The following is a 15,395-nucleotide window of genomic DNA, read 5'->3' as shown; positions in this document are numbered from 1 at the left end:
TCTATTTAATTAACCATCAGAAAGCAATATTGATCCAATAAAGCAGCCTCTGTGAGCAGTTGTGAATAGAAGCCAAACAGACAATTTCAATTTAGCCTGGAAAATCTGACGGATTTATCTTAAGCTGGTCAAAGGCAGATGATGCCATTGAGGTTAAAGCTAGAAGTAAACTGCATATTAAAGGTTCAAAATAAGACTTCAATCTACAAACTTGACTGAAAAATAGAAATATGCTTGAACTTTTCATGCTTTTCTAGCAGCAAAGTCTTCACTCATATTATGAATGACAGTCAACATTTCAGTCTTTAACCCAGTGGTTCCCTGGCTTTTATTTATATGCAATAGACTGTTCTATGGGCTCCACGGAAGCCCCCACAACCCTTTATGGCATGGCAGCATCTCTGCTTTTTTCTATCCATTCTCTCTCCCCCCCCCTCAATCTCCCTGTTTCCATGCTGTTTTTTTACCCCCTACATCTCCACCCCCCTTCTGCTTTCTATTTTTATACGTTTGCTCTCTTATGTTTTGCTCCCTTTTCCTGGTCGCCGCCTCCTGCCTGTTTCACCCTTCCCCCAGAAGTGGGGGTGTCCATCAGAAATCTGTAAGCCTGGACACATGCTCCTGAAGACGTACTCTTTTGTGGGAGCAGAGATAAAGCTTCAGTTGATGACGTGCTTCTTAAAACTGTAGTCCTGTATGCATGAGTTCCTCCTATAGCCATGTGCATTAGGAAACAGCATCAAGTGCAGGGAGGGAACGTAGTTTTTCAAGGAGATGCCAAAAGATTTAGTCACAGCAGCACTTTTGCAGTGGACATTCAGAGTGGATCTATGGTCATGCAGCTTTCCCCACCCTTACTGCTCCTTTCTTCTTCCCTGCACCCCCATACCCAAACCTAGGCTTCTCTCTCCCCCACCCCCCAGATTGCAGAATACTGCTCTAGCCATTCTTTAAGCTTTTAAAAGTTATGCTTAGTAGCACTGAGAGCAACATCAGTAAGAAACAGGAAAAAGGACAGTTTATGAATTTTCCCCAGTGATGTATATTCAAATAATATTCCAAAATGTGTCTTCCTGTCACGCAACCTGGCTGAAACATCATATCTTTAAAATGGAGCTGCATGTAGTTTTAGTATATCTCCTACAAGCTCACTAGCTGTCTTGCAACTGTAAGAGAAAGCAAGGGCAAGTAGAAACTTCCCTGCTCATGCTCTCCCCCCCACCCCCAAGCTTGCTTCTCTATGAAAAGAAACATCTGAAAAGTGGGCTACAATGGTTATTCTTTAAAGAGCTCAGCATTAGCATCAGCCAGCTAAGTAAAATGGATTAGAAGGCTGGAGAATTCATCAACATAAGCATCACACACTTGCACATTTCTGCAAGAGATTTATTTAGGTTATTTGTTTGTATGCATGAGAGCAGGTCATGCTAACCTGTCAGGGTGAGGATCTCACAAAAAATTATAAGTCCTTTACATGTCATTTATAGCTCAGTGCTGAATCTCTGGTTTGTGGCACATGTGTATTCATGTAGTATTAAGACACCTGACCTATACTAATTGCTCACGCAATTTCTTTCTCCCTCTGGTGAGTTACTCACGTGTAAACTTTTAGAACAAAATCTTTTTCTTCCTTTAGTTCAGAGATTGATTGAAGTACATCCATGATGCTCAATACTGCACAGCCATAGGGACGACGATAATGTAGATGGGAGGGGCCCTTTTTGGAATCATTTAGCAGCATGCGACCTGAAACAAACAGCTTGGTTAGAAATTAACATGCAGCTGCTCTCTCTGCTCCTATCTTTCTGTTGTCTCTATGTGAGTGTGTACACATACATACAGTACAAACTACAGTATAGAGCTTTCAACATATTGTATAGGTATTCTAGACTTTCCATGGCCCTCTTTTCATATTTTTATATATATGAATTATGCTGTCAATTGTTACATAGAAATTTTTTAACTGGGACATTTCTGTAGACTGACTATTATTTTGATTAAATTATTGTCCCATTAAGAGATGAGATTTTTAAACAGCCTGAAAAAACTAGAAATAAAATATTGTACTTAACACAAATACAAGAAATATTTATCTGGCCTCTTCTCAATTAAAACACCAATATCTTAACACCTTGGCACTGGCTAAATGCATCCCCATTAAGCAGGTTTTTGCCAACAGTGTGTCTCAAAAAACTGCCATAGCCATTTATGGTCATTGGGCACACAACAAAAAAGAGTTCCCTGTATTTATCCATCGGCAAATGATTTACAATTCTGAATGACCAGGTACGCTGACATTAGGGTGGCCAGATGTCCCATTTTTAAAGGGACAGTCCCGTTTTTGGGGACTTTTTCTTATATAGGCCCCTATTACCCCCACCCCCTGTCCTGTTTTTTCACAGTTGCTATCTGGTAATCCTAGCTGACATCCCCCTCCAAAAAATGAGCTTTATCTCCCCCTTTCCTACATCTTGTGTTCAAGGTTTAGAAGGGTACACGATAAAACTGATAATCTTCTCTTTCCAAATGGGTATTTACCCTAGTCTTATGTTCCAGATCAAGAAAAATCACTGTCTAGCAATTACTAAAATGTATTAACACTTATCTATAATGCCATGATTTGAACTTCTGTTTCAACAAAGAGGTAGGGTCTGTGATGGAGCTTTCTAACTGGTAAAATTCATCACAGTGTCAATTCAGTATAAGATAGGCTTTAAAAATACTTTTCATTTTGAGCTAATATAAAAAAAATTTAGTTAGCAAACCATACTGTACCTATTCGAATTACATGTGCAACTATGTACAAGTCTCTCTTCATATCCTTGCTGCTGAGATCCTAACAAATTGGAAAAAAATAAAAGTTAAAATAAATAATACAACACACTTTTGACCTTAAAGCAAGTCTGCAAAATTACTCGTACAAACATACTCCACAAATAATAATAGTTTTATTTTTCATTTATTTAACTCATTCCATCTTTAAATCTGTTTTACAAAGGTGGGAAGGTTATGGATGAAGAAAAATAAGGCACAGACAGATTATGTTTTGGCTAGCAGAGTTCTATAATATAAAAAATAAAAATCAACTGTCTACCTTGGTGAGTGAAACTACGTTGAAATTCTGTCAACAGTCATTTTCAAACATGTATTTAACTCTTTGATCCTAACACACCCTACTTGAGATGAAATCTATGAGCTGCAGCACTACACAATATCAGGAAATTAGACAGCTCTGCTGCACTGCCCCGCATTGTCTGCTGGCTACTTGCCATTTGCAGGGCATCTACGTGAAGTCCCATCCATGCATTCATGAGACATTATGTCTTGGTCCAAGACTCCTCCGCTGACACATCATTTGGGGCTGTAGTTTTACATGCAGCCATACTCTGCATCCTCGCACTCTCCTCTCTTACTACTGCTTGTCAGACACCCAGTGTGGAATACACATAGGAACCAACACTTGAAGAAGAAAGGGAAGTTACTTACCTGGTTGTAACTGGAGCTCTTCGAGATGTGTGGTCCCTATCTGTATTCCACTACCCACCCTCCTTCCCCCTGTTTCAGATAATGACTGGATTCATGGTAGAGAAGGAACTGGAGCAGTGGTCAGTCCACTCTGCCCCTTATACTCTTGGTGCAAAGCATGAGGATGGCAGGGGCGCAGGAGGGGATCAACGGACACCGCTTGCAAGAATTCTCTCTCTTTCAGTCACATGGAGCACACGCATACCCACAATGGAATACACACAGGGACCAGCACTCAAAGAAGAAGAGAACAGTGTCTAAGAGTCATTTAAATAGTTGTCATTCATGGAATATTTAGAAAATTATGAAGTTTTGGTTCTGTTACTATATTAAATATAAAAAAGGCATAGTAATACTAAAAGGAGAAATAGATACCTACAAACAGAGATTCTAAATGAAGTTGCAACTTAACTCATCCTTATTGTTCCTAGTAAGAGGAAACAGTTGTCTCACTTCATTTGATGACCCAAGATGAAAAAAACCCATGCATTTTACAATCACTAGACTTAATAAGATGAGAATAGGATGTTGTAGCAGCCTCAGTTCCAAACCTAAAAGCTATGAGAGCTTATGTCTGACCCTTAATGTTATTTTAATATAATAGCTGTGGATTCAAATTTTTCATGTTTTCTTTTCCTTCAATTAAACTATGACCTCTATCCTAGTGATGGTGGCATACTCCGAAATATTTGAGTGAGAGAATGTTACAGCATTATTAGGTTTGCTTATACAATAACAAGGCTTGTTCTACTACTAAGTTTTGTAAAATATAAAAAGCTCAACTTTGTTTCTCAGTAGCAAATTTTCAAAATTAAATCACTCATAAGTCAAATGACACTAAAGCCATTGTGGAAAGAAAAGAAAATTATTTTTAGTACAGGTAAAGGTGGAGAAATTCTGGTTTTGCAATTCTATAACTTAAAATCAATTTAGAGAATTAAAAAAGGTGGGTTTTTGTTGTTGAAAAGAAAATATGAATCCTACCTGTCACCTTGCATGGCAGATTTCTGTCCTATGTGATTTGAGAGAGGAAATCTCAAAAATTGAGGTTTCTGATAGCAATGCAGACAGACAGTGAAATATAGAAGTACAGCTAAAATAAATGCATATGGACAGTTACACTTCTAACTACAGCAAAGATCATATTTTATAAGCAAAGTTCCAAGAGAAAAATTCTGTCCCTTACATATGTGGCCATGCATGCTGAGTGGGGGGAGAGAGGGGAGGGGAAGATATCAACCAGAGCTGTGTTTCCAGCATTAGAGCCATACTGCTAGCACAGTGCAGGACGGTTGAAGGGGAGTTATAAACTGATGGGGATATCTCGCTACTTACTCCTTTGAAAAGAAATAGTGTATTGCCCTGGCTAGTGCATGCTGCTTATTGTAAATATGCTGGAGACTGGCCATGTCTATTACTTTAAAGGCCAGAAGGGACCATCACGATCTAGTTTGACCTCCCAAACATTGTAGGCCACAAAACCTTACCCACCCACTTCTGTAATAGGCCAAAAACATCTGGCTGAGTTACTGAAGTCCCCAAATCTTGATTTAAAGACTTCAAATTACAGACACTCCATCGTTTACTCTGGTTTAAACCAGCAAGTGACTGATGCCTCCAGCTGCAGAGGAAGGTGATACCCCGTAAGGGATTCTGCCAATCTGACCTGGGGAAAAATTCCTTCCCAACTCCAAATATGGTAATCGGTTACGCCCTGAGCATATGGGTGAGACCCACCAGCCAGATACCTGGGAAAAAATTCTCTGTAGTAACTCAGAGCCCTCCCCAGCTGGTCTACCATCTTCGGCCAATGAAGATATTTGCTAAAGGCAATAGAGGTTGGGCCATATGCCATTGTAGGCAATCATACCTTCCCCTCCATAAACGTATCAATCTCAGTCTTAAAACAAATTAGGTTTTTTGTCCCCGCTACTCCCCTTGGAAGGCTGTCACTCCTCTGATAGTTAGAAATCTTTGTCTAATTTCAAGCCTAAATTTATTGATGGCTAATTTATAGCCATTTGTCTGGAGTTGCTTTTTTTTTTTTTCCCCAACATTGACCTTTAACTTAAATAACTCATCTCCCTCCCTGGCATTTATCCCTCCAATGCATTTGTAAAGAGCAATCATATATCCATTCAGCCTTCATTTTGTTACGCTAAACAAGCCAAGCTCCTTAAGTCTCCACTCATAAGGTAGATTCTCCATTCCTCTGATCACCCTAGCAGCCCTTCTCTGCATCTGTTCCAATTTGAATTCATCTTTCAAACATGGGAGATCAGAATTGCACACAGTATTCCAGATGAGGTCTCACCAGTGCCTTGTATCATGGTAATAACACTTCTCTATCTCTACTGGAAATACCTCACATCCTAGGACTGCATTAGCCATTTTTTCATGGCCACATAACATTGGCAGCTCATAGTCACCCCATGATCAACCAATACACCCAGGTCTTTCTTCTCCTCTCTCATTTCCAACTGATATGTCCCCATAACAAAAATTCTTGTTGTTAATCCCTAAATTCATAACCTTGCACTTTGCACTACTAAATTTCATCCCATTTCTATTACTCCAGTTTTCAAAGTGGTCCAAATCTTCTTGTATGGTATTCTGTTCCTCCTTTGTATTGGCAGTACTTTCCAACTTTGTGTCATCTGCAAATTTTATTAGCACACTCCCACTTTTTGTGCAAACATCAGTAATGAAAATGACCGATCTCTGAGGAACTCCACTAGTAATCTCCCTCCAGGCTGACAGTTCAATTTTCAGATTGATCCACTGTATCCTTTAACCAGTTCCTTACCTCTCCTTTAACCAGTTCTTTACCCATCTTTTGATTCTCATATTAATCCCAATCTTCTCCAATAGAACTAGTAATTTCCCACATGGAACTGTATCAAATGCTTTACTGAAATCCAGATAGATTAGATCTAGTGCATTTGCTTTGTCTAGAAAATCAGTTATCTCCTCAAAGAAAGAGATAAGGTTGGTATAATACGATCTATCTTTTGTAAAACCATATTGTGTTTTATCCTAATCACCGTTTACCTCTATGTTCTTAACTATTCTCTCTTTCAAAATTTATTATCAAACCTTACATACAATTGAGGTTAAACTAATGGGCCTGCAGTTTCCTGGATCACTTTTTCTCCCCTTTCTTAAATATAGGTACTATATTTGCAATTCTCCAGTCACAGGATCAGGGCCGGCTCCAGGGTTTTGGCCGCCCCAAGCAGCCAAAACAAACAAACAAACAAAAAAAAGCCGCGATCGCGATCAGCGGCAGCAATTCGGCGGGAGGTCCTTCACTCCCAGGCGGAGTGAGGGACCGTCCGCCGAATTGCCGCCGAATACCTGGACGTGCTGCCCCTCTCCGGAGCGGCCGCCCCAAGCACCTGCTTGAGAAGCTGGTGCCTGGAGCCGGCCCTGCACAGGATATGATCCCTGAGTTTGCAGATTCATTAAAAAGCCTTGCTATTGGGCTTGCAATTTTATGTGCCAGTTCCTTTAATATTCTCAGATGGAGATTATTTGGGTGCCCTGATTTGGTCCCATCAAGGTGTTTGAGTTTAGCTTCTACCTCAGATATGGTAATTTCTACTTCCATATCTTTAAGTGTTTTCCTTAGCTGGGTGTAGTCTTCCTTGATGCATTCCCGAGAGAATCTAGCAGTATAGTTTGTTCCCAAGTGAAGGACAATTGGTGGATTCTTTCCTGATCTCATTAGGATCCTCTTCAGCTTTAGGTCCACATCCCATATCTTAGCTCCTGGCAGACAGTACACCTTTTTGTTCTCTGGATCAGCTCTGGAGACAAGCCTGTCTGTTCTTAATAGGGAGTCCCCAGTCATGTAGACCTACTTCTTCCTGGTGTTGGTATGATCCTCTGTCCGTCCCCCTTCTGTTTTTTAATGGCTGCAAGTCTTCTTATCTTCTGTTCATTCCCTATCCTCCTAGGGCTCCAAACTCTGGCTATCTTCACTGTCTCTTCCCCACTTCTTACAGGGAACCAGCAATTCTTCTCTTCTTCCTTGCTCTTCTATCTTCTGTTACTGCCTGCCTCCTCCCTTCATTTTCCAACTCACTGAACCTGTTCCTCAGCTCTGTTTCTCCTTTGGTAGTCAGTCCTTTCCTCTGCTTTGTTCTCATAGCCACAGGCTTCCACTGGCCATTCTCCTCATTCAACAGTCTACCCTCACAGTTCTCTGGTCCATCATGTATCCACAAGTGTTTATGTTTCCCTTTAGCCTCTTGTCCTCTTCCCTCCATTATTCACTCAAATACTCTTCAAAACTCTACCACAGTTTCTAGCTGCATCTCCAAACCTTGGATATTCTCTTCCATCAAACCATTCAGCCAGCACTTCATACAAACAAAGCACCTTTCAGGTACCAACTCCAGAAGAATATACATCCTGCAGCTTCTACCTCCAGTCATCTTCACCATCTCTTCCATTCTTCAGTTCACTAGCAGGGCTGCCTCTACAGCCTCACTTCCTAAGCTCCTGTCAAGAAGGAAAAACACCCCACAAAAATACCACCTCCTCCAAACTCCTCTTACAAATTCCCACTCAAATTCCCGTTTTCAGCTCTGTTTGCATGCTTCTGTGCTGCCTCTGCTCTCTAGCTAGCAAATCATGCCTCTTTGAGGCTGTGGAGTGTTGGCCAATATGGAAGCTGCATAAAATTTTCCTAGTATTCTCTCTCTCCAGCTGCATAGGTAAGGGGTAAGCTTTCTAGACTCTCTTTACTGTCTAGTGCACCAGTGCAGCATATGGCAAGATTTAGCCCTGTGTCTCTTGGAAAAAATGAAGCTCAATGATAAGAAGGGATTTTGTGCAGTTTTAATCTTCACAGCTATCATTAGCTCACCTTCAGCTGGTAAGGTTCTTCTATTCCCCAGTGTTCCGGGGATGCTTATCCTGCTAACGTCATCTCACACCGGGATTAAAAATTATAGACCAACCCTGGTAAGAAGTGTTTATGTGTTGTTTTTGTTCAGTAGTGCCTCATGCACACAGAGTATTTGTGAAAACAGAGTACAAATGTAAAAGCAAGTTAATTCACTATATTTTAAAATATTAAAATTGTGGATAATTATTGTTAGAATATTTACAGCACAGGCTTCCATGTTTTCACTTGTTAGAAGTACCATTGCTTAAATACTTTCTTTGCTTTGTAATTCTCCCTTTGAGCACGTGTATGGTGAGAAGCAAAGAAACTTAGAAACAGGCCAGGGACACAGAACTGTACTCAGTCTTCCTAGAAAGTAAAGGGCATTTGAAAACATGCATGGTTCCGTAACAAACCCTTTACTTTTCGATGTGATCATAGAATCACAGAATCATAAAAGATTAGGGTTGGAAGAGACCTCAGGAGGGCATCGATTCCAACCCCCTGCTCAAAGCAGGACCAACACCAACTAAATCATCCCAGCCAGGGCTTTGTCAAGCCAAGCCTTAAAAACCTCTAAGGATAGAGATTCCACCATCTCCCTAGGTAACCCATTCCAGTGCTTCACCACCCTCCTAGTGAAATAGTGTTTCCTACTATCCAACCTAGACCTCCACCACTGCAACTTGAGACCATTGCTCCTTGTTCTGTCATCTGCCACCACTGAGAACAGCCGAGCTCCATCCTCTATGGAACCCCCCTTCAGGTAGTTGAAGGCTGCTATCAAATCCCTCCTTACTCTTCTCTTCTGCAGACTGAACAAGCACAGTTCCCTCAGCCTCTCCTCGTAAGTCATGTGCCCCAGCCCCCTGATAATTTTTGTTGCCCTCCACTGGACTCTCTCCAATTTGTCCACATCCTTTCTGTAGGGGGGAAGGGGAGGGGCAAAACTGGACACAATACTCCAAATGTGGCCTCACCAGTGCCGAATAGAAGGGAATAATCACTTCCCTCAATCTGCTGGCAATGCTCCTACTAATGCAGCCCAATATGCCATTAGCCTTCTTGGCAACAAGACTGGTTGTATTTTCTAATTTGACAGTGAAAAGTTAACATTACTTGTGTTTAGGTTTTACATATAAGGAGACACACCCTTTGCCTAATTAAAGTATTATATGGATGATACTCTGAGCAGATACTGAAATAGCTACAGCTGTACATATTCATTACTCTATTTGGAGAAGTAGCATTTATATTTTCAATATGACCAATTGATTTATAGAAGGGACTATTTTTCAAGGGGAAAATGTCAAAATATTGGGGAGGAGTGGGGAAACATACTGTACCTTCTTCAGCTCCACAGAAAATACTAAAAACATGAATACAGCCCCAGGGGCTGCAGGTCACAGCCAGAGGGCATAGTGCAGATGGCCCTGAGATCTGCCAGGTTTGAGGGTGGCTTTTTTGCAAGGGGAGAAAATACTGCCTCACCACTGACAGGAGAATGCAAGAATATCTATGAGGAAATCCTCACAGAAAATTCCAGACAAAAAGTCCCCTTCTCCTGGGTTTTAATGTAGGAGGGGACAATCTAAGCCAATTACTTATTTGTGTTTCATGGAACTAAAGTGATTTGTTGAACTGTGCTCTCAATATTGCCTCTGCAGTAGGTGTAAACTATTCCCCCTACAGAGCTGACATTTTCAAGTGATGTTGGTTGACAGACAAAAAGTAGTAAACCAAAAAGACCATGATAATTTAATGCTTCATTAGGAACACAGGTTAAATTTTTTTTGCCAAATGGAAAACAACAAATTTTTATTAAAAAGAATGGTTATTCAACTTTACAGTACCCGTGGTTCTTCCAGATGTTGTCATCCCCTCTATGTGATTGATAAGCAGTGCCCCAACTGGAAGGAGGTATTAATATTAAGGAGTCCTGACTGCCACTACCAAAATAGTGATGTGATGGGGCACCTCACACTGGTCTCTAAGGGGTCAATAGAGCCCTAGGGAGGCTGCGTAGGAGGCAGCCAATCAGAGAAGGGCTGAAGGGAGCAGCCAATCAGGGCCAAGCAGGCCCATATAAAAAGGGAGCTTCTGGGCAGTGGAGTTCAGTTCTCTGCTGGGAGCCCAGGGAGGAAGGACTGTGTCTCTGGAGGGCTGAGAGAGCTGCCAGCACTCTGGACAGAGAAGTGCTGCTAGCAGGGGCCGGGGGAGCAAGAGACAGCTCCTGGCTGGCCCTATACGTACTTCCTGTGGGACAGATGGGTGGCAATATGGAAGTGTGTGTCTTGCAGCTCGAGGGATATGAACAATTCTTAAGCCTGAAAGAAAAAGGATGATCCAAGTAAGCTTTGCCATCCTGAATCTGAGATGGCATATACATTTATTCAGTCTACTCAGGTCTAGTATAGGATGAAGACCCCCTTTTTGCTTCAGGACAAAGAAATAAATATAAGGAGTAGAACCCTGTTCCCCTGTACTGCAGAGGTACCATGTTCTCTATTACTCCTTGGCAAAGTGGAGAAGACAATTCTTCCTTTAGCTGATTTTCATGAGAAGCATCCCTGAAGAATGATAGGGAAGGGAGGATGGGTAGGGGGTAAGGCCTGAAATTAGATGGAATAGTCATGAGACACAACTTCTAGCACCCATTTGTGTGTTGTTAAGGAAGGTCCATCAATGGCTATTAGGCAGGTTGGGCAGGAATGGTGTCCCTAGCCTCTGTTTGTCAGAAGCTGGGAATGAGCAACAGGGGATGGATCACTTGATGATTACCTGTTCTGTTCATTCCCTCTAGGGCATCTGGCACTGGCCACTGTCAGAAGACAGGATACTGGGCTAGATGGACCTTTGGTATGACCCAGTAGGGCCATTCTTATGTTCTTAAGAAAGCAAGATGGCATCCAAAGGTAGGGCTTGGGGTGGCTCTTGAGTGATTTGAGTGTGGCTCCTGATCCTTATGTCAAACCTGCTGTCTGGAAGCAAATGAAGGCTGCCTAGTAAGTGGGGAAGATCGTGTCCTTTGAGAGAACCTTAACATCTTCCAGGGTAGCTACTCAGAAGGCTGTTGTTGAGGATAAGTAGACGTCTTCTGCCTGGATTGCCCTGATATCTAGAGGACTTATGATTTGGGGCTGAGATGTAGATGACCAATGAATGAAGTCTGGCTCTGGAATCCTTTAGGAAGTGTAGGGTGTCATCTGTGTGTGGCCTGTGCCCTTGAAGGGCAAACTGCCAGTTGTGCTCCGCACGTCTCTCAGAATGCCAGAGAGTTACAGCCATGCATCTCTGCACACAGTTACCATGGTGGCCATGGATCAGCTGCTGTGTTGATACATCCAGTGCAGTCTGCAATGAGGTTTTAGCCATTAGTTAACCTGTGGCAATGATGGGGTTCAACTTTTCTGTCAAGTCTTGTGGGAGTTTAGCTAGAAAGGGGGATACCCCATGTTAAATAACTGGCTGTGTTCCATGTTGCAACTGGACCAACCTTTGGATCCCATGTGCTTCCAAACCAGCTGGGTTTAGGCAGCACCCGGTCACTATTTAAAACTCTGGGCCTCTCAGGTAGAATTCTGGGTGCAGAACTCCTGTCCATCCTCCTTCCTTGGGATGTGGGGCTCTGCAGCCCAACTGCATAGGCCCTGAAACCAGCCCAACTGCCTTTATCATGATCAGTGGAACTGGAGTCAGAAGGTCCATGTTTCCTGGAGGGACTTTTATTGACAGTACACCAATAGAAACAGGGACGCAAGGAAGTTAGGCTGGAAGCAACTCATCCACATGGACAAAACAGTGCACAGAATTTAATAAAGTTTTATTAGTTCATCTTAACTTTCATTCACTGTGAATGAAACATGGTGGCAGTGTTGGAGCTGTGAGTTCTCTGAAGTGCAGCAGTGGGTGTACGTCTGTCTTTGACAGGACTCAGTTGGCATAAGAGACTAACTGCTCCTGCAAAAGAAGTATGCCCAATCTTTTCTCTGATGCATCACTCTGGAGGGTCAGTGGCTCTCCTGGTTGGTGGTACTTCAGGAGAGGGGCATCTGTTATTAATTTCAGCATGTCAAATATTTGGAGTTAGTAACCTTCCCAGCCCCGCTCCACATCCTGCTTTGTGAGCTGACATATGGGTTCTACTACTGCAGCCACGTGTGGACAGAAAATTTATCATTCCTCTGAAGCGCCATATGCCTTCTATATGCACTGGAGCTGATGTGTCTCTGCCTTAATCTTGTTGGGATCTGCTTTCAATGCCTGTATGTCATCTCCTGCTGTTGAGTAACTTTTTTTTCTGGATTGAGTTTAATGTGCCTGAACTGGCACCCTCCCTCAAGGTGTGTATCTCTACAGTTGCTCCACTTCAGGAATGCATGTGTCCCTGAACCTTTGGATGAAAATTATTGGTAGCAGCACCTATTTGGCCTGCACATGCGCCCTACACATCCTCATTCCCCATCTCAAGGACATATAGGGCTGTATGGGTAAACTGCCCTCAGTTCCTTCTCTACCACAGAGTTCCACAGGGGACATTCCCCAAGAGAGGGGAAGGAGGGTGGGTAGTGGAACATCTTGAATAACTCCAGTTACTACACAAGTTAAGCTCTCCTTTGAGTAGTGTCCCTATGGATGCTCCATTTCAAGTGACTTCCAAGAAGTACCTCCATAAGAAGGAGGGAGCTTCAGAACAGAGTTCAGCACTGAAGAGAAAACTGCATTACCAACTGCTGCATCTGATCTAGAGGCAAAGCAGAGCATAATGGTTGGAGAAAGTATGTACAGAGGTTCAGGTTGCAGCTCTGCAGATTTCAGTAACTGGAACATCTTTGAGTAATGCCACAGACATAGACTGACCTGTAGAATGAGCTATTACTCTAGAAAGAGGCTGAATATCAGCCAAATCATAACATGCAATAATATACTCCAAGATCCATCTTGAGAATCTTTGAGAGGAGAGTGCAGATCCCTTGAATATGTCTATAGCTGAAACAAAGTGAGGAAGACCTTCTGAACAGTTTGATTCTGTCCAGATAAAAGACTAACACCCTTCTGACATTAAGGATATGGAAGGTAGCTTCTTGTCTAGTCTGATATGCTTTTGGGAAAGGAACTGGGAGATAAATGGTCTGATTAATATAAAATTCAGAAGACATCTTAGGCAGAAACTTGGGATCTGGTCGCAAATTACCTTTTCCTTGAGAAACACTGTAAAAGGAGGGTCTGCCATTCAAGCTCCCAGTTCTCTTACCCTCCGGGCAGAAGTGCTGGCCACCAAGAAAGCTGTTTTCATGGATAAGTAAAGCAACAAACATATTGTAGCTAATGGCTCAAAAGGGTGTTTTGTAAGGTAATTACAAACCAGGTTCAAGTCCTATACTCAGTCCTCTGAGAAATCCTGAGTTTGTAGGGTGAGCAAAGATCAAAAAACCTTCTACAAATGAGTAAAAGGCTGTAATAGCTGCCAAGTCAACCCTGATGAAATTTGCAGTGAGACCTGAAGTCTTTAATTGGTCAAGGATGGTGGGAAGAGAAGAGAACAGGAGAGACTTGTTGACAGGTATACCAGTGATAAAATCTCTTCCATTTTTGAAGGTAAGTATTTCTGGTAGATGTTTTCTGCTGTTTAATAATATATGTTGCTCCTTCCTTGAACAGGAGGTCTCTGTCCCCAAGAACCATTCAGGAGCCACACCTGGAGTAGCAGAACTTTCAGATTGGGGTGAAAAGTCTGACCAGCATCCTGAGACAACAGAACGCCAACTAGCTGCAAGTCTCATGATTGGACAAGAGGCAAGATGAATGATGTAAGGTTACCAGACTTACCTTGACCAGACTGTTGCAATTAAAATGACCCTGGCCTTGTCTTGTTTGATTTTGTTCAGTACTTTCCAAAGTAATGTTGGAAGGCCTCTCATCCATGAGATAAGGAAGAAATCCCCAATAATTGAGGGTCTAGTCTCTTTAGCAAAATTTCTTGCACTTTCTGTTGGTGGCAGTTGCAAAGAGGTCTACCTCTGGAAGCACCCAAGTTAATAATATGTCGTTGAGGACTCACGAGTCCAGCTCCCATTTGTAATTTTGGAGAAAATGCCTGCTGAGGTCATCAGCCACAGTGTTTTGCACATCTAGAAGGTAAGAAGCTGAGATGACTCCTGGGTGGGTATGCACCAGACTTTTATTGCTTCGGCACGGAATGAGGGGGAACATCCTCTCCCTGACAATTGATATAAAACACAAAGGCCACGTTGTCTTTCATGATCTTGATTGATTTGGCTCTGATCAGAGGAAGAAACTGAAGGCAAGCATTTCTGATCTCTCTCAACTCTAGAAGGTGACATGGAGTAACTGCTCTTGGGATGACCCTTTTGCTTGGATTGTGTGAGGTTCCTATTTCCAACCCAAGAGGAAAGTGTCTGATGTTATCACAATAGTAGGGAAACCGTGAATAAACAGTGAATAAACGGGACTCCTCCACAGACCTTGGAAGGATCCTTCCACCAGTTGAGTGACTGCAGAACCCAGCTGACTACAGACACTTGCTTGTCCAGACTGTTTGTTTGGTATGTAGAGTGTCCTGAGTCATCCATGGAGGTATCGAAGACATTACCTAGTGTTTTGGGTTACAAAAACATGGCCCAATAGTTGAAGGCAATTCCTCGCTCAGGTTTGAGGTTGAGCTGAATAGTTAAGATACTTTAGGGTGAGAAATATATCAGTAGGTAAAAGTTAGCCCTGCCTGTCACTGCATTCAGAGATGTCCCCATGAAATCTATTCTGTGACGTTCCTCTGGTGTTATCTGGACTGGTGATCTGCTAGGTCACTCCAATCCTTGACTCTGGGGGCCAGCCTTACCCTGCTCCGCTGTGAGAACCCCCACTCCTGGGTTGCTACAGCCTCTGGCATGTAAGCTGCTCGTTGGATTGTGTAACCGAATGACGCTAGCCAATATCTCCGGTCCCAGACATAACC

The 15,395-nt window shown here is 42.5% G+C and overlaps 1 protein-coding gene across 14 annotated transcripts in view; it reads right to left on the bottom strand.

The window, feature by feature from the left end:
- The window catches only part of DOCK3 (dedicator of cytokinesis 3), a 642,920-nt gene that overhangs the window by 210,035 nt on the left and 417,490 nt on the right, over nucleotides 1-15,395 (bottom strand). For all 14 annotated transcript variants that reach the window (XM_065551338.1, XM_065551344.1, XM_065551339.1 and 11 more), the window contains exons 11-12: nucleotides 2,776-2,836; nucleotides 1,599-1,746 (exon numbers count right to left, since the gene is read on the bottom strand). In XM_065551338.1, the coding sequence (XP_065407410.1) occupies nucleotides 1,599-1,746; nucleotides 2,776-2,836 (209 nt within the window). The remainder of the gene's footprint in view (nucleotides 1-1,598; nucleotides 1,747-2,775; nucleotides 2,837-15,395) is intronic.

This window comes from Chrysemys picta, chromosome 7 (assembly GCF_011386835.1).
Source record: "Chrysemys picta bellii isolate R12L10 chromosome 7, ASM1138683v2, whole genome shotgun sequence".
Lineage (NCBI taxonomy): Eukaryota > Metazoa > Chordata > Testudines > Emydidae > Chrysemys > Chrysemys picta.
This window is presented reverse-complemented; position numbering and strand designations above follow the sequence as displayed.